The sequence below is a fragment of the Oreochromis niloticus genome, linkage group LG11 (genome assembly GCF_001858045.2).
Source record: "Oreochromis niloticus isolate F11D_XX linkage group LG11, O_niloticus_UMD_NMBU, whole genome shotgun sequence".
Lineage (NCBI taxonomy): Eukaryota > Metazoa > Chordata > Actinopteri > Cichliformes > Cichlidae > Oreochromis > Oreochromis niloticus.
The window spans coordinates 30387794-30408058 of record NC_031976.2 but is presented as its reverse complement, the minus strand read 5'-3'; the positions used below and the strand labels follow the sequence as shown (position 1 = coordinate 30408058).

Genomic DNA, 20265 nt, shown 5'->3' with positions numbered 1-20265 from the left:
ATAAGTAGCACCAGCGCCCAGGGAGAAGCGGTATTGGCTGATGGGTGTGACCTTGACTGTAGATAGAAGATAAAATGGAGAACCAGAACTCAAAGTGTTAGACAATCTACATTTGCATGTAAGACATGCTGGCAGCCAATGATTCATGAATGAGTCATTATGCAGGAGAAAATTAAGAGTTCCCCAAGATTTGAACAATCCTTTAAAGTTTTAAATTTGAAAAGATGAATTAAAAGCCTTTACAAATACTTCTAAGGTTGTGTCAATGTTATTTTAAAGGGTTTGAGGTAGACCCCCCCACAAATCAGCAAAATCGATCAACTCTAAATGTTAAGAATGCATGTGCACTAAGACAGCATCTTCGGTAGTTATTTGTTGACCCATTGACATTGTTAGTTATAATTGCAGCAGACATGATGGCTGATTGGAAATTGTTCAGTTGTATGAGTGTCTCAGAGTTCATTAGGGAAAAGTACTGCATTACTTTATAGCTATTCTGATTGCAGGCTGCAATGTTGCTGTTATATGTACTTTTACAATCTATCCAATTTTGATCAAGCAGAACTCTTTCCTTCAAGAACAGTTGTGGCAGAGAAGGTAAATATTGTATGAATCATACTTCCGACCTTCCTGTTAGAGAACAGTGTCTCCAGATGTTAACTTGAATAACATTTAGGTGCTTGTTTTTCTCTTGATCTCACTGGGAAAGGTTTGTCAGGTGGTCCAGAAAGAAAGTGGGGAAAAAAGAAAAGTAGATGTCCGTACTCGTGACTTCAATGCTAATCTGAGAAGTGGGTCATGGCGACAAGGCTAAAAAGTTTGCAAAGTGATGTGTCAAGCTCGCATCAGTTCAAAGACGCACGTTTTAAGTGCTGACTGTGGTGGGATGGAGTAAGGCTGACGTATGAAGTTGCTTTTTAAACATTATGAAATATGCACTGGGCCTGCTATATATTCCACTTCACCTCTCAAGACTCAGCAGGAGATTGAAGTGAGCATATGCAAATATCTCACATCATACAGCTAATACAGCATGTGAACTGGATGTCTTTGGTGTTTCTTGAACACCGGCATTTGAAGGCTTAAAGTGCTTTTTTTTTCGTTATTCTTTGGCAATCCCCTTTTCAATTGTGGATATTGCATTTTGAAGTCAAACCACTTGTCCTTGCTGGTTATTTTGTCTATTAATGGGGGTGAAGAGCAGCAGTGGCGCTCTCTGCGTTATGAGGGAGCATTAAAGTGGATGACTCAGTTTCTCCTCATCAGTGTGGCAACTGCAGATTCTGATTGAAACCAGCAGCCCACTCAGCCTGCTGCACCACACTGTGTGTTTGCAGGTCTGCTGATCTTGGTTAGAGAGAAAGGAGCAGTACTTTGACTGTAAATCTGAAACACAGGAAGGCAGTTTGAGAATAAGATGGGAATGTACAGGATTTAGATAAGGGATGAAGGAAGAAAGGAGTAAATTTGCAGATAAGAGGATGCTTTCCTGTGATGTGACTGATGCACTGATTCAAGACAAGTCTGCATCCAGGTGGCAGGTGAATAATGGGAGCAAATCCAGAGGTGAAAATCTGACAAAATCTCACAGGTCTGGATTTATTCCCTAATAACTGGGCAATATAATCTCCATTGTGATGCATTCATTTTTAAAAATATGTGTCTCACTGAAAGTGTGTGATTGAAATATGTATGTCACTGAAACACACTTTGTGATGCATTACTATGATATATAAGCCATGGCCATGTCATCGAGTCTTGGGCGTTGCTCTAATATTGTAATGTATTAGGGTGTTTACTGGTGCTGTGGGAATCTCCTCAGAGTTCATACGGATGGTCTCGGTTTGAACAGATGTCAGGACTTAACAAGCACATTGCTGGCAGTTGAGAGGATGCTGTGCTAGACTTGGAGTGGAAAATTGACTCCAGTTGAAAGAGAAGTACTGAGATTGTTTGAAGGAAGGCGGGCACAAAGGAGAGGTAGTCAGCAAGAAAGTTCACGCTTTGCTTAATGGATGTGATTTGTTTTGACTGTCTCAGCGGTGAGCGACAAAACCTGTCCAACATGTCTTCCAGTCCCATTAGCCAGATGGGGCTCGGTGAAAGACTGTGGAGGAGTGGAGGGTTGATACTGAAGGGTTGGGGTTTGCAACCACTGATCAAATGCTTCAAGGTTGAGGTGAGGCAGTAGGGGGTCCTGCAAAATGTGTTTTGCTGAAATTAAAATGTTATGTGTGATGTACACAGATGCATTCATATGCTAATTATTTCCTCACCTCGTTGATTAAACGTCAAGTCACATCAGAGGGACACAACAAGGCAGTCTTTGTGAAACAGGGCGTACTAGAAATGTGTTGATGGGAACTTAAGAGGATGTTGTTTAATTCGTACTGCATAGCTTTCTGACATTTATTTTCTCAGGATTATTCTTACATGCTAGAGTCTGTGTCTGTCCGCGTTAGGATTAGCAGTGCTGCTCCTGTTATATTTTTTTCTTAAGGATTATAGTTAAGTTGTCATTTTTAATGTGACACTATGTAATACCATATAACTGGCTTCAGGAAGCTTCATGGAAATCTCTTGACAAACATAATCTCCGATAGCAGTGATTTTAGCTATAATGTTATGTAATTTGAAACAAGAGGAAAAAAAACCGAGTTTAGGGCAGTGACTCATAGATGTCCCCACATTTCTTGTCAACTTATCTTCCTCCCTTCCCCTTCCTTTTTCCCTTTTTCTCTTCCTCCCTCTCTGCCTCACTGGTGTGAATTGTTTTTGGCATGCAATGCAGGCGCACACGGGATGGTGATGAGAGATGAAGTCAAATTTATGGATGGGTGGATTGAAAGGTAGAGGGATTTGGGTTTTCTGGAAGAGGGGTGGGGGGCAGCAGAGGAAGCTGCTGCAAGGTCAAAGCCATCTGGTCTTGTTTTGACCACCTGGGACTCTGTGTGTGTGTGTGTGTGTGTATGTTATTGCATAACAACTATTGCAAGCATGTCACTGAGCAGCTCTGACAGAGTTCTTTGTAGATGGGAGGATTTCCTTTTGTACTTTTGGCAATGACTCAATAGGAGCAAACAGGTGTGTTATTGTGTGTTTACATGCATTTATGTGTCTGTGCTTTTCACTAACCTTTCTACAGAAATGTAGAACAGAAATTACAGAAAAGAGAAGCAGACTTTAATTTTAATATTCATGTTACCGTACACGTTGGACTGTAATTTGTAACTTTTATTGTATGAAGAAATATAGGAAATCATTACAAGTGATTTAACTGACTTGGAAAATTTCAGTAGATAAATAGTGAATAATCTTGAGTTATGGCATCAACATGAAATACTTTTGTAAAAGAGGTATGTATACCTAATCTGACATTATCTCTGCCCCCGCAAATACCTTCCCATTAGCATAAATGGCTTGACAATCACGTAGCCTCTGGCACATCAGGAATGCCAATGCCAATACCAATATAAATGACTACTTATACCTTAACAGCATCAGCACATGACTCCTCGAGTGTCCTTATTCAAGCCTGGTTTGTAGCTGATAACTAGCTTTCTTATCTGAGCCAATTTGGAAGAGTGAAAAGATGCAGAGAGGCGTCCAAAATGCACACTAACGAGACGTTATTACTTTAGGAAGCAGCAAACACGGTGTACAGTTCACTCATGACTGAGCCCCTTAGTCACATTTTAGGCTGCTGTACTTCTGTGGGCACGCTTTCACAGAGGGATGAGACTATGCACTGCTAACATTACCTTCACTCACATAAACAGACTTGTAGGGAAGAGAGAGACCACTCTAACATTAGACTCTTGTCACATCAGGCTCTCTACTTGCACAAGATGGGCTCTGCCTGTAACCCAGTAAAAATGAAAGTAGAGGTAGTGAAATTGGATGAGATTAAATACCTGGGGTCAACCATGTAAGGCAAAAGGGAGTACACAAGAGAGGTAAGTAGTAGTGAGTGCAGGCAGGGTTGAGTTTCATATTATATTCTGAATTATGTTCAAATTTAAAAGAAATCCGCACTGTTTAAAAGAACTTTATGTAGAGAGAGTTTAAGCTATTCTTGCTTTCATCCTGTCACAGTGTGAAGTGCAGAAAGTGTTGCTTTCATCAACATGGCAACTTTTGGGGATCACTCTTTATTGCAGAAACGTATTAATTTTATTTAACTGGCAGAGGGCTTTCGCTTCGGTGGCCTCAGAATCTCATCTCTGCTTTTTGCGGATGATGTGGTTCTGTTGGCTTCATCAGGTGAAGGCCTCCAGCTCTCACTGGAACGGTTCGCAGCCGAGTGTGAAGCAGTGGGAATGAGGATCAGCACCTCCAAATCTGAGGCCATGGTTCTCAGCCGGAAAAGGGTGGAGTGCCCACTCCGGGTCGGGGATGAGTTCCTGCCCCAAGTGGAGGAGTTCAAGTATCTCGGAGTCTTGTTCGCGAGTGATGGGAGAAGGGAGCCGGAGATCGACAGACGGATTGGTGCTGCGGCTGCAGTGATGCGGACGCTGCACCGGTCCGTCGTGGTGAAGAGGGAGCTGAGTGTAAAAGCGAAGCTCTCAATTTACCGGTCGATCTACGTCCCTACCCTCACCTATGGCCACGAGCTGTGGGTAGTGACCGAAAGAACGAGATCACGGATACAAGCGGCAGAAATGAGCTTCCTCCGAAGGGTGGCTGGCCTCTCCCTTAGAGATAGGGTGAGAAGTTCGGCCATCCGGGAGGGGCTCAGAGTAGAGCCGCTGCTCCTCCACATCGAAAGGAGCCAGTTGAGGTGGTTCGGGCATCTGACAAGGATGCCTCCTGGGCGCCTCCTGGGTGAGGTGTTCCGGGCATGTCCCACCGGGAGGAGGCCCCGGGGCAGACCCAGGACACGCTGGAGAGATTATATCTCTCGGCTGGCCTGGGAACGCCTTGGTGTTCCCCCGGATAAGCTGGAGGAGGTGGCTGGGGAGAGGGAGGTCTGGGCTTCTCTGCTTAGGCTGCTGCCCCCGCGACCCAGCCTCGGATAAAGCGGATGAAGATGGATGGATGGATGGATGTATTAAAAATAAAAACTCTGGTCATAACTGTTAGCTCTCTCAGGTGGCACAAATCTGTCTAAAAAGCAAACCCTGGCTAAAACTTGTCCCTTTGAACACACGACAGCAGCCATCTATCTACCCCTGTTCATATCTGGGTTAAATTGCACGTGTCAGACCGTGAAGTGGACATCAGAGGCTTAGGCTTCCTCCCTGCTGCTGAAGTCATCTGTTCAGCCCCGAAGCTCTCACGTTTATCTAGGCCAGTCACAGTTCGTTCCCCCTCTCCTGGTATAAACAGCAACATCAGATAGATGGCTGAGGTTAGTCAGGCGTACAGAGACAGAGAGGATGTCATGTTTACAGCATTCTTGCGCTCTTCAGCCGGCATCTTTAATAGATGCCATTGTCCCAGATTGTGCTTCCCCTTTAGAGAAAATTAATTGCCAGGCTTGATGGAGCGGGACAGATAAAAATAATCAGATTTCCTGGAAAGCTGGCTGAATCAGGTCACTTTGAAAACAGATTCTGTCTCGTGCATTCCCAAACCTTTTTTCTTGGGTGGAAAACAAACTGATTTGTGGTTTGTCTGGATCTCCTCCTACATTAGTTTAGGTTCATACATCTGAGTGTTGCTCTTACAATGTTTATCATGACTGGTTTTTTTGTTTTGTTTTTTTAAGGGCAGGAATATGCCTTTAAAAAAAAAAAACAGTCATGATAAACATTGTAAGAGCAAACACCCACATTAAACAGGAGCAAATGTGTTATTTCAACAGACTTTGAAATCTAGGCATGTCTTATTTTCAGTTTCTCTGGGATGCTGTGAAGGTCAGTCTTCTAAAGCCTTTATCATGAAGGCTCATTTTACACAACTTTGTCCTTTGACAGCAGTGACTGATGATGACATTTGTCCTTTCTCTGCATCCTCTCATCCTTCTATGTTCCTCACGTGTTGGGGTTTGACTGATTTACAGATTCTCGCACACAAATGGGCTCCATCAATTTCTTTTTTTTAACATCTATTTTACTTGGGTCGTCTTGGTAAGATTACATTTTTGATGATCCTACATTCATCCTTTTTGCCATTATTTTCCTTGTAATCACAAGCTAACAAATCAAGTTTTCTTACTTTAAAAGGGGCTTGGATAATTGAAGCAGCTGTTAAATCAAATTGCACTTGTTTCAAACAGAGGGGCATACATGAAATCACAGATCTGTCAGAAGTCTTGCATTACTTACATGTTGGATTCCCTCTGGAGGCTTGAATCTCTGAACATTTCATAGGGCTATGTGCAGAGTGATTAAAATATGAAGTAGAAGAGCAAATGGTTGGAAGAAAGAGGAAGGGATGAGTGATGATTTTTGCAGAGGTGCAGGATGAGGAGAGAGAGATTAAGCATGATGTGTTGGGAAAGATGTAAAAAGAGGCAGACAGAAAGTCATAAATGTGGCTAGCAAGAGAGATTAAGTTGACTATAGGAAGTGACAGATTGGAAGAGAAAGGAAGGATAGACATTGCTGAAGATTTGGTAAAGGGTCTGATGGTGGGAGAGAGCTCGGTGGATGTAGATGGAAGGAGACAAATGGATAACGATGACAGGAAGGAGAAATGGTAGAACAATGGGGAAAAGAGGCTGATGAAGGAAATATGATGGAGAAAGAGAAATGGGAAGAAATGCAGGAAGAATAGCCAAAGGTGCCAAAACTACCGGACCAGAATTAGAGGAATGAGACACTTCAGGTTATTTATTATTGTCAGGCAGTTGTCAAAGCGTATTGTATTTCACACGCTTACACACGTCTAAAGGCAGAACGGGTCTGCTGTGGTAATCGCACCTTTCAAGACTTCAACCAGCACTCAATATGACGTGTCAGTCAGAAGGAGCAGGGCATGAACTGCAGCTGTAACTAATTCAGGCCCATAGACTGCATAAAGGTTTGAGGCAACCTCTTATCTCAGTAATCAGAGGGTAGTCAGTTATAAAATGCATACATTTTATAGAAGTGAGAGCAACACTCTAATGTTCTTTTTTTTTTTTAATGTTTAACTGTACTCATGTGGGTGTAACTTGCTGGTTCAGGTGCACACATGCTTTTGGCTGTGTAGCATTCAGCAGTGAGAGCATGCATATTAATGAGGGTGTTTTGTTTTTGCTTTGTTTTATCTCTTCTCTGCTTTCTGCTTCACTTTTTGCCTTTCTTCCGAGCACTCCCCTCCCTCTTTCATCCTTCTCTCTCTCTCGGTTCCTTATGAGTGTTGCCTTTGAACTCTGGCTCGGTGATGACAGCACTGGCGTTTTACTTGCTTGTAGTTGACATGTTGACACCGCAAAGAGAAGAAAAACTTTGATAAAGGGAGAAAAACAGGCCTTTATTTCTGTGTTGTCACATGTTTTGTGTTTGAGTGTCTGAGATGTTCTTGAAAACTCAACTATTTAAAAGCATGAACACATTTCTTGCTTTGACAAGAATTTGCAGAGAAGAGGAGTCCATCGATCCCCCGTTGAAGCTGAATGATGAGAAGCTTTGGAATTTAAATTTAGTGTGTACTGAGATAGCATCTTCAGTTCCTTCTCAGCTTCAAAAATGACCTTCTGATTTAATTCTTACTGAAGCAGACCGAGCAGAGAGTAGTGCTGACAGAATGGGGAGGTGAGCGCAGGAGGTAGATGAAGATGCACGTGCCTGAAGGGTTTCTTGTGGGCAACGTGAGAACAGAGGAGGAGGTAGTGAGGGAACGTGAGAAAGAAGAAGAAAAAAAAAAAAAAAAAAAGTGGCGCTGAGAGGTGATAATCGGTGAGGAGGTGACAGATGGAGAGACAACTTTAGCATTCTTTTTCTCAAAAATGTGACGTTTGACCATGAAATTTACAGAAACCCAGTTCTGCCATCTGTTTCGCAGTAGTGAGCATGCAAACATCAGCTTAAAAGATGCAGTCTAAGCCAATAAACCGTCTATAAGATTTCATAAATTTGCTCATTAATTGTGTCATATGGTGGAAATACATGTGTTGATGCAACTTTCAAAACATCAGTGATGTTTCTGGAATCAAATGTTGGCCTATTCCATAATTACAGTGATGCCTTTTACTAACAATCTTTTCTATGAGCTACAGATCGAGATTGTTTGGTAGAATTGGACGGACGGCTGATGTTGGCATACTAATATCGTCTGTGTGTAAATATTTTCCTTTTGTATCATTTTACCACAGTGAGCATCTTCCATTGTCCTGCCTACAAAGAGGAAGGCCAAAGATGTCTTGGCTTCCCCCTAGAATAATTACCAGGACTGTATAATCCCTTCAAAGAACCATTCGGAGCCAAGAAAAACACAGGCTTTTTACATGTTTTGTTTGTTTTGTTTTCACTTTTAATATAACTGAAGACGAGCTCAAATTAATTTTAGAGCTATCATGAATAAAAAGAGGAAAAAAAAGGACTTCAGAGCTTTTGACCGGTTGGCGTTCCCAGTTCCCAAGCGTTATTTGCTCTCCACTTGGATTGTTACCAGCAGCAGCCAAAGCTGCAGGTTACAATTTTACCTGATGAAAAATGAAAATCAGAAAGCTCCACAAAAATTGTGTCCTTTGGTTTGTATAGATCTTTTATATCAACATATCTGTTTATAGATATCTACTTCTTTTTACCTTATGCAAGACTTGCAGATGTAATTTGCTACATTAGCAAATTGAGTTTCATAAGGATCCTTAGACACATAACAAGATCAACTTATGATGACAAGCAGAGTGGCTGCAAAAGTAGGACCTTTCTGCTCGATGAGCAAAAATGAACTGATAAATCATCTGAATATTTGAATACTGATGTCACAAGAGACGACAACGTAAGAGGCATAACTGTATGTAACTCATGGCTCTCTGTAGTCTTCAGACAGTCTCGAACACAAAGCTGACCTCATGGCAGCAACAAGGCAGAAGCTGTTTGGACTCTGCTGTCGTGGCATGTTGATGACCATCGATAATGAAATTACAGTGAGCATGTGGTGATGTCAGAGTGTTTGCAGACTAGAGTTTGACTGAGAAAGCAGAGGGAAGACAGATGCTGTGTTTGTGAGTTGAAAACTCTGAAAGCTAACACATTCCTCGAATTTTTCAGTGAACTTCATCATTAAGACCATTTAAAGGACACAATAAACAAATGCACATGTATATTAATTAAATAGAAGTGTGACAGTCTAGGCAAACAATCAGGTGTTTGAAGACAGTCAGCACTGTAAGACATTTTCACCTTAAGAAAAATAAAATTGTCTTGGGTGTACACGACTGGCTTTGCTGACTCTCAGACTGACCTATATTTACTGTATTTCACAGAAACACACATTTCTGTCCACAACCTTTTAACCTCAACACTTGGATCATTTAGCTAACTTTACGTGCAGTCTCTTTGAGTGCTACCAAAGACTTTTACTTAAAAGATTGTCGTATCTTTCTCATCTGCAGTGTCCGAAACTTGTCTTCTTGCCAGCAGTGGGCATATCCTCTGGATACTAAATGCAGTCCAGTTGTCTTGTGTTGGAAGAACTGCTCAGCTGCAAGTTTCCAGTCATTACGAGTACAGCATTTGTGTATGTTGTACATTGTGGTTCCTGTTAAAGTAAAACAGGAAGATAAAGCGTGACTTCACAGCAGCTGTCTTGTATATACAGTCTATGGGTGGAATATAGACTTGCAACAAAGTTTGTACAGTAACTAAGTTGATACAAACTGGGTCAGTGGAAACAACAGCTGATCTTATATTCAGCAAACCGTTTTCAGCTGAATATTTTCTCTCTGAGGGATCTGTCGCTCTGCAGCGTTTTACATTTGCTTCTTCATGCTGAGCTCTTCCCATTAATCTGAGTATTTCTTTCAAAACTTCAGAAAACTTGAGAAAAAATGACAAGGTAAGCAGTGCTTCTTATTTCTGTCTCAGAGCGATGAAGGGAGCACTGCAGCACATCAATGGTGACTCATGACATTCACATTACATACTGTACTTCATATGCACACCGTGCACTTTTACACAGTTATTCAGAAACTTCTCATTCTGGATTAGTGCTGTCGGCTTGAACTTTCATATGAGAAGATTAGCTGAGTGCACACTCTAACTCAATGCGTCTACATTTTCTTTGGCAAACTTGTACTCTTTGGGTTTGTCACTTCCTTTTTCTGATGTGGTTTTAATGCAGCCAAAGAGTTTTAATACGACGTTATTAATACTTCGTTCAGTCAACACTGTTACTCTGAGCCTAACAAAGTAACACTAATCTGGGTGTTCCAGTCATTTTCAGACTTTATGGTTTCAGGACAGACAGGTGGGACATTTATTTGAAGCATTCTAAAGTAGCAGACACAGTATTTTTTTATTTTTTTATTTTATTTTATTAAAATATCGTAAATATCAGTGCAGCATTGAGTGACAGTGAAATTTCATACTGTGATCTGAAATTATTTTGCTTTAAGGTGGATTTAGTACCCCACAGATCATTTTGAGGTGTCTCCTTGACTTTCACCTGAGCAGTAGACAAATCCTTTATAGGTAACGAGGCCATTGTAAAGTTATACCATCAAGATACCATTTTTAAAAAAAAAAAAAAAAAAAAAAAAAAAAAAAATCATCCACAGTCAGATTTGTGGCCAAGAGGTCTGCATTTTGTATTTTATGTTAGCATTTCTTATGTACCCAAATGACTCAAGGATAAAAGAGTATGTCCTTCAAAAGTGTCTGAAAGTCTGCTTTCAACATTTCACCCATGAAATGTGGACTTTTCAGGCGTTCCCTTATAAAGGATTCATCTTGTGTGTTCGTCATCTTTCTGTATCTCTCGCTGACATAGATGCAAACAGTGGGATCCCTCATGTAGCTGTTGTGTAGATAAACCAGCTGGAGAGAAATGGAGTGTTGCAGTGTCAAGGCTGCAGCAGCTCTGAGCCTTTATTGTCTCTCTGTATAGCTTTTATTGGCCTGCATAGCACTGAGTTAAATGCTGCTGCTGATGTGTTCAGGCAGAGCTGACAGCAGCTGATAAGACCGGCAGAAAGCAGAGGACACAGACGGGCTTTCAGCCTCACGAGATTAGAGTCAAAATATCTCAAACTTCTGTCCATTGACACAGAAAATTATTTAGACTGTTCATACATCAGTTTTATTCACAGGTAGAGACGGATATTTCTAAATAGATTAACTCTGTATGAGTTTTATGATCTGGCTGATTTTACAGTTTTTCTTCCAATTTTAAAAATTTATTGATACTATCTTTTGCTCAGTCTTCTATAACAGTAAACTGAATATCTGTTGGTTGTTTGGTCAGCTAACTGATTTGAATGTGCTCACTTGGACTTGTGAAAACTGCATCAAAAATAGCATTTTAGACGAGAAATCCTTTTAAATAATAAAAATATGATAAGAAATGTAAATAATAATAATAATAATAATAATAATAATAATAATAATAATAATAATAATAACAACCACCATCCCTTCCTGCTCTGACTGTGGAATAATTTTCAAAGAATTTCCAAAAATTCTCTCAGCAGGATGCAAACAGATTGAAGGACACTGGTAAAGATGTTCACTGCTCTGAGTTTCTGACATAAAACTAAACATTTACTGCTGACAGTGATAATTGATGTGGTCTCTAGTGTCCAGCTCGGCTCCTGTGTGCCTTCACCAGTCACATGAACTGATTTAATGTGACACACAGACCTTGTCAAACCACTGCGGCGTTTATCCACAAGGACCACATGTTGCACCGATTGTGGATTCACACTCAACCACACTGAACATGGCAACAGTCTTATCTTGTTTGTAACAGCAGTTTGTAGTCTCAGCTGTACAACTTTGCCTGAATTACACAAATGGTGTTTCTGATGCAACAGAGAGCTGTGTTGTTGGAGTTTGTCACTATTATTGTTTTATTTTACACATAAAAATATGAAGCAATGCACAAAACATTTATCACAAAACATCAGATATACCTCAAAGCTTGTTTTTAATAATTGCTGCTAGGTGCAGGCTGAAGGCGTATGTTTTTGGGTTCTTCTTTTTCTACGTTGTTTTTCTTTCTTCGACACATTTGACTGTATTTAAGTTGGTTTTTCAGGATGGGGGAGGGGTTTAGTGCTTAGCGGCTTAGTGGTTATCTTGCCACTTCCCACATTCAATTCAATTTTACTTCTATAGTGCCAAATTACTGTAGCAGTTGCCTTAAGGTGCTTTTATACAAGCCCTGCCAAACTAACTAAAAGATAACAAAAACATTTTTTTTCTTTAAAAAAAAATTTGGTGTTTACAGGTCTGAGATTTCCTTTTTTTCTTCTTTAAAAAACAGTGTAAATTGGTGTTTATATGAAATTGCAATACTTTAAAAATTCAGAAGAACTAAAGGTTTATTTTATTTTTGAAAAATTAGATTCTCCTGACTTAATAAAAACATATATATTGGTCAGAGGGCCCGGTGGCGCCAGTGTCCGGCAGCCTCGCCTCTGTCAGTGCGCCCCAGGGTGGCTGTGGCTACAATGTAGCTTGCCATCACCAGTGTGTGAATGTGTGTGTGAATGGGTGAATGACTGGATATGTAAAGCGCTTTGGGGTCCTTAGGGACTAGAAAGCGCTATATAAATACAGGCCATTTACCATATCTGAAAAATCTAAAGGGCTTGGTAATTATAGCAGTTGCTAAAGAGAAGAAAACAAAACAGAAACAAATAGAAACAGACGAGTGCTTATTGTGTTACAGCTGAAGATTCATAACTCAATAATGCTTCTTTCTTTTTAATCAATATTATGTTTATTATTAAATTAAAGCTGCTAACAAATACATGTAGAAATTTAGTGTGTTTTGTAAATGAAGTTAATATTGGCACGAGCTGAGCAACTTGTTTGACCCCTGATCTGACTGGCCTGGGTGCTTCGAGCCCTTAATGGTAACAGTGCAGCCGTAAAGCTCTGTAGCTATAGAGGCAATGCATGTTGATTGTTTTCCTCAGGAAGCAACAAGCACAAGTTTATTATGGCACCAAGACAATATTCATAGCACATTGGTAATTGTAAGAGTTGCTCAGAGAACATGAAAACTGTCTATAAAACCTTAAAATCTGCTAAAGTTAGTTGAAACCAAAAAACAAGAATTTAAAAACTGTATCCAATCTTTCCATCTCCCAGGCCCAGCTGGAGGCCCAGAAGGCCACCCAGGACTTTCAGAGAGCCACTGAGGTTCTGCGGGCAGCAAAGGAAACCATCTCCCTGGCCGAGCAGAGGCTCCTGGAGGAGGACAACCGGCAGTTTGACTCGGCCTGGCAGGAGATGCTGAACCATGCCACCCAGCGGGTGAGGAGGGGGGAAAGTGGGATTGTCTGCTTCAAAAACTGAATGTTTTTTTGGGTTTATTTGCTAGTTTTCTGTCAACAGGAAAAATAAAACCTAAACTAAATTAACACATTATTAATGATCCATCTACATCTAGTTATGATGCCCACTGTGTATGGAGCGCCGCAACCTCCAAAATCTTTGTTTTGTATTGTTCATTTATGAAAATATTTCATAAAACATGGTCCATGAACCCTGTTTTTTTTCCATTTCTAAGACACTGAACCGAAATACTGGATGACACAGAGTTCTGATTGGCTGTTGCAGGTTATGGAGGCAGAGCACACAAAGACGAAAAGTGAGCTGGTGCATAAAGAGACGGCAGCAAAATATACAGCAGCGACTGGACGCATGAAGCAGCTGGAGAAAAAACTCAAACGCACCATCAACAAGTCAAAGTAAGAGCTGAGCTGAATTTAACAGCACTCAGTAAAAGTCACCTAACTTATCGACTCCTTCTGTTTGGGGAGTTTTAGAGCCACTGTTCGGGGAAAAAAGGCAATAATATATGGCTACATTTTTATTTTTTTATTTTGCTTCTGAAATTGTTATTTGTCAAATAAGTGATCTCAAAACTTTTTAACACATTTTCAAATCAAACAAATCAACTTCAATTGAAAGAAAAATTATCGCATTTTATCGTTTTGCCCATTGTGCATGAATCTAAGAGATTCTTGAGCATAACTTAGATGCAGGGACGCCTCCAGAATTTTTTGTAGGGGTGGCCATACTTCCAGTTTTAATATGCTATTGTCAAATATAGGCTACTTGAAAAATATGGCAGAAAAGAATTTTATGCCTAGTTAATTTCCTGTTATTAAAGTTGATATGACTGAAAACAGGTACATATGAAAACCATATAAGATTTTAAAATCCATAATAATCTGTTTTAAATAACAAGTCAATGTTTCAACTCATTATAGGGTGTCTCCCTCTGTCCTGTACTCACATTCATTGAAATTATTTTGCTGGCCAAAAACACCATTGGTGGCGCCCCTCCTTAGATAGACTATTTAGTTTGTGTATTTCAACAGAAAAATGCCCTTATTAAGCTAAATATTTACACACAGTCAGACCTAGTTTGTAGCTGATTTATATTTGGCCATTTTGTCTTTTGGTGGATGAGCATGTGGACTCAGTGAGGTGCTGAGATGCAGAACCTCTAAAGCAGACTGTGTGAGCCAAATGTTCAGCATCCTGTTTTTGTTTCTTCTAATTAGCCCCATTAATATTTAGTCATGAGTCTCACTTATGGACACAGCAGAGAACTGTGATTAAAACCTTCAAGATATTGGGCAGCTTTTCTGCAGTCGGTTGCCATGTATGCCATGTAGAAAACAGAACCACAACACGAGACTTTAGCTGCTATTTTAGTGTTCGATGAGTTGAAATATCTTGCATATTGAATCCTAAATTAAACAATGGAAATTATGTAATAACAACAGATCTGCTCCTCCTAACGCAGCGGTTCAAACCTGCTTTGTTTTGCTTCAGTTTTCTGTGAAAGCATCGCTGCCAGGTTACACTTCTGTTCAGCTAAATGCAAAAACTCTCTGACGTAGAGAAACTTTCATTTCCAGCCACACTGAACGTGTTTCTTTTAATATTAATACAAAAGTCAGGTGTTAAAGGGGAAGTCTGGCTAAATGTAGCACAGTCATGGGTTCCATGGTATCACATGATAAAGGCTGCAATTGGCAATCTGACAAGTTTCGATATATAATGATCAGAATTGACAGAATCCCCCCTTATTTTACTGCAACGAAATAGTTTCTCAGGGGGAAAGATTTTTCTTTTTTCTTTTTTAAATTTTGCCAACGCTGTAATTTGGCAAATGCCTGTTCAGCTTCAGTTCAAAATATGAAGGGAGGAAAAAATTACAAATGATCCACCAGAGTTAAGCTCCACATTTTTTACTGTGAATGTTATATTCAAAATATCTATTACTGAAAAATGCAATCGATAGAAGTAATTTGCCCTTAATATACTAGAACTGCTATTAATTGCTGATCTGATTTGTCAAATCGACAGCTCATAACTTAAGGATATTTAAGAAAATTGTAAAAAGGCCTTTGCAGGTTTTTGCAAATGAGAACCTTTTAAACACAAGTCTTTATTTACCTTCAAAACATTACTTAATTTCATCCAATGATACATTTGAGCCTTACAAATTTAAATCCTCTATCATTAAAACCACACAGATGAGAGCTCTGCTGATTACACTAACATGATGCCAACACCTTTGGAGTTTAGTTTGCTGTGTAGGAAAAAGTACATTTAAGCTTCGAGGTAAACGCCTGAACTTTAACCTCAAATAAAACTGTAGTTGAAGAATTGCGAAGTTGCATAAGATCCCCCTTAAGTCTCATATCTTATCATTCAGAGAGGCTGTTTTATTCTGTCAGCCTCCAACTCCTACTCTCTCTCACAGTATTTCATTAAATTCTGCAACTTGTGAATTTGCATTTCAGGCATTTTCTTCTGCACATAGATTTAGAACAGGAAGGACTATCTACTACCAAGAGCAGATTTTGTACTTTTTGTAGGGAAGTGTACCTTTTGTAAGCCATACTTCCTATCTCATCACTGCAATTAAAACATTGATTTGAAGTATTTGTTGGAGAAATCGCTAGCACATAGTTTCACTTAACTTTTTCTAGTCTCTGTTTGTCTGTAATTTAGGCTTAGATGAATTTCTGTTTTATTGGGGGTTTTTGTAACTGTTATAAACCTTTTGTCCCATTCACCCTCCCTATTTATGACTAAATAGGGAGCAACAACTACTCAAAAACCACCAAAGAAAGGAGGAGGAAGAAAAGAAAGAGTAAACTCTCACCATCTCTCATCCATTTTGCTTGACAGACACAAGTACTTGTTGAATTTTAGATCCAGAGTTTGCTTACAAGACAGAACCATCAGATTTACATTGAGTCGAGTTTCCCAAAACAAGTATCTGGTTCCCACGTCAACACTGAAACAGATTTTGCTTGCTGTAATTTTTTCTCTTGGGCATACTGGCTATGAAACCCATGGTCTGTGTTTGATGCTTTACATTCCACAGTTTATCAAAAGATTGCATGGGGCTTTATCAGTGGCTAATTCCCAGAATTAAAGACAATAGTCTACAAAGTTTCCCCATTTTTATCACAATGTGCAAACTGTAACTCGCAACAGGAACGGTACAGAATTACAGAGGAAATTAAACACAGATACTGAACTTAACTCATTACTAACACAAAGGCAGGCTTGTGCATTTAGTCCTCCATCATTTGCACCTGCACTCAGTGTAAGTTGTTATTTTTCCTCTAATACATGCTGACAATATTGTATGTAATCATTTTATTCACTATTTCAAGAATCCGAGTACCTTTCAAAATGAGCATACACATAAAAAATGAAGGTTGATATTTGCTCTGTTGTTGATGATCTTTAAACCACACCAAAAAGAGCTGCTGCAATCTTTTTTGGAAGAGTCTAAAACAACGTCTTTCTTGTCACATGATCTAGTCATTGCTCGATCAGTGAAGTTCCAGCTCCGATTATTAAAGCTGGAATCTTCTAACCGAATTATCAGCTGCAGCCTTGCCGTGTGTTGCCTCAGCAGGGTGTTAATCCATTTTGCATCGTTCGCTCATCCAACATCACAGCCCCCTGTATCTCCCTTTCCTTTGCCGGGTTGCCATGGTGATGATGTGGGTACCGGTCTTTTCTGGGTTAGTCTGTTTTTCCCCCCACGTTCTAATCTGTCTGTCCTGACCTCTGCTCCTCCTCCTTCACAGGCCCTACTTTGAGATGAAGGCGAAGTACTATCTGCAGCTGGAGGTATGTGACCACTGTTGTGCTTTTACAGACCACTTACCTCCTCTGAAGATTATGAGGACACTGTTCTGTTTTATTGTTTCTTTAGACACTGTCAGACCCTGATACAGGGTTTAAACAGCTTGACCAGAAACTGCAGTGACTTATTTTTAATTGAATGTAGATCAACCCATGCTTGAGGCTTTAATCTGATTAAAGCTGTTTTTTCCCAAACTTGATTAGAAACCGCAGCTGTTAGCATTGTTAGGGAGAGTGCATCATGCCCACATAAAAGTTTTATGCTATCTAATTAGCATGAGACAAAAATCAGCATTACTGATGCAGTGTCTTCTGCAGGACAGGGAGGAAACTACATTAAAAGTCTTTGCATTGAAATATATTAAACTTTCATGAGGTGGTTCTGAAATGTTTGTGTGTTTCTCCTTTGGAGAGGACAGCAGCTGTAGTCAGCTCTAATTCTCGTCGACAGCAGAATACAAAGCTTCCACCTCTGAGCATCAAAGATCTGAATTGTCAGACCTTCCTCAGCACAGAGAAACAGCACTGCAAATTTTCTTCTTTCTGTAGACTGACCCAAAATCACCTGTTTATTTTTCCTCCAGAACCTGAAGAAGACTGTGGATGAGAGGCAGATCAAGCTGTTTCAGGCAAAGGGCGAATACAAGACAGCTCTCAAGAACCTGGAGATGATTTCCGATGAGATCCATGAGCGACGGCGTAGCTCTGCCATGGGCCCCCGGGGACGCGGCGTTGGCGCTGAGGGGAGCAGCATTTCTGGGGACGACATCTCCAACTTTAAGATGGACTCGGACGGAGTGTCCAGTGAGTACAAAAACAGTCTTCCTCTCCCTCACTTCACCTCATGAGTCTGTCAAAGATGCTGGTTACGTGGACTCACTGCAAATGTTGAACTGCGTGTCTCTGCACACTTCAGCACGACTCAAATGATTCTCTGGACACTTCAGATGATTCAAAGGCTAATTAGTAAAGGTTAAATGTTTCCATGTTTTTGCTCTGTCGATCCGTGCAGCATCAGCTGCTCACTTTGGTGCCTCTCTAAATGTCAGCAATTGCTGTAATGAGATTTCGTTGCAGTCTTGTTGCCATTTAGCAGCATTTAGTGTTAAAGACAACTGAGAAACTTTGAAAACATGGCAGACAATTATTTTTGAAGTGGAAATCACACCTAGGTCTTATGTGTTAATAAGCATGCTCTATCAGAGGGTATCTGTGGGATGCAATAACTGTCTATTTAGCAAAATCTAACTCTTACTCTAAATATCCATCCACACTGAGGAGACCAGCAGTGATGTAGCGAAACCACAGAAGGTCAACAAATTTACTGATTTGTAGGTCTTCAGTTAAACCTTTAATTTTCAAACGAGCAACTAGAGGGAAGGATGACGCTGATTAACATATTAGGGGCTGGTAAATATATCATAGGGTTGTCTATACAACTGAATTAGAAGGTTACCAGTTGTGTACAGTTACCTATCTATTGGGTAACCCTCCTATTCCCAGGAGACTGGCCATTAGAGAACAACTATTAGCTCTAAGCAATGCACAATGAGAAAATTTCATATGTGAGCAGGGTTAGAAAGTTATTCCAACCCTTAAAATAGGCCTCACAGGTTGTCCCTAGTTCCTACAAAAAGTACAATCTGGTTTAATTTTTGCTCTAAAAATGGCCAATCAACAGCAAATTAATTGTTGCATGTTATTATTTGCTAGGTTGTTCAATCTTAGGCAGCTATAATCTGAATTAAGCAAAACCTGGAGCTAGGTCGGGAGGCAGCTCAGGCTTCACTGAGTCATATACTAAACACAGCCTCTCAATGTGGAGGTTTATTCAAGCTGTGAAATCTCACCCATCTCTCTGTGTGATAATGTCAGTGCCGCAGCCTGATATTATAACCCTTCCACCACCCTAGTTTCATCTGTACGCTCTAGGGGGGATATATAGACTCATCAATTTCATGTGTTACATATTTTGAGAAAGTGATAAGCTCGCAGCTTTGATGCCAAACTCACACTCTGTTCTGCTGCAGTAATAAATTACATAAATTGTTTGACAAAAAGCAGTTTGGGGGGTTTGAGACCGATGATGGGACAAAACAAGATATTAGGAGGCGGCATATGAACTAGAAGTTTTAACTGTTCGGTACTTTGAATGGTGTTACCATAGTAACAGCAGTTCAGTCCAGGGAGACACTGATGCGTGGCTGAAATTAAAGTTTACTCATTTTGCATTCATGTACTTTGATTTATGTCAGGAAGATGTAACACTTTGTGTAAATATGATGTGACAGATGAGTCCTCTCTTCTATTTATATCTGTTTGGTCACACTTTTCTTCTCCACCTTTCCCTTCTTCCTTCCTTGTCATAATTCCTCCATAACTTTTTCTGTCTTCATCCTCATCCTCCTTCCATTTTTCCACCCTGTGTTCCCCAACTTTACCCTTGTCATTTTCTTCCTTCCATCTTATAAAAACCTCCCTATTCTCATCTCGCCCTCCTTTTTTCATCTGTCCTTTCACCGGCGTCTCTTCTTCATTCCATTTTCTTTTTGCTAATTGCCTTCTTGTGCCTCTGCCTCCCTCCCACTCTTCTATTCCCCTCTCTCTGCTACAGTGGCATCAGTGTGTTTTGATGACGACCCGTGCGGGGGAGGCGGCATCATGTCTGAAGAAGACTCCGAGACTCATTCCACCTGCAGCCTGGGTTCGTCTCCCAGCAGCCCGCAAGAGGAGCTGTCGCCCTGCCCCTTCGCCAGCTCCTCCTCGTCTTCCTCCTACATGTCCTCCTCCTCTGCCTCCCCGTCCCCCACTCCATCCACCTCCTCCTCCGCGTCCTCCCCGGCTCCTCTGTCCAGGCCCTGCAGTCTTGACCTTCCCAGCACCGTGTCGCTGTCTGACTTCGGCCTCATCTCGCCGGTGCTCGGGCCTCGCAGCGAGTGCAGCGGCGCTTCATCACCTGAATGTGATATAGAGAGAGGTGAGTGATGAGAGAGAAAATCCGGTTTAACCCCATGAAGCTTGCAGAAACTGAAGA

General features: G+C 40.6%; 1 protein-coding gene across 1 annotated transcript in view; it reads left to right on the top strand.

Moving 5' to 3' along the window:
• Positions 1-20265, top strand: part of sh3bp5b (SH3-domain binding protein 5b (BTK-associated)) — a 33333-nt gene that overhangs the window by 11371 nt on the left and 1697 nt on the right. The window contains exons 4-8 of the mRNA XM_003450313.4: positions 13191-13355; positions 13662-13792; positions 17174-17216; positions 17816-18035; positions 19846-20208. Coding sequence (XP_003450361.1) covers positions 13191-13355; positions 13662-13792; positions 17174-17216; positions 17816-18035; positions 19846-20208 — 922 coding nt within the window. The remainder of the gene's footprint in view (positions 1-13190; positions 13356-13661; positions 13793-17173; positions 17217-17815; positions 18036-19845; positions 20209-20265) is intronic.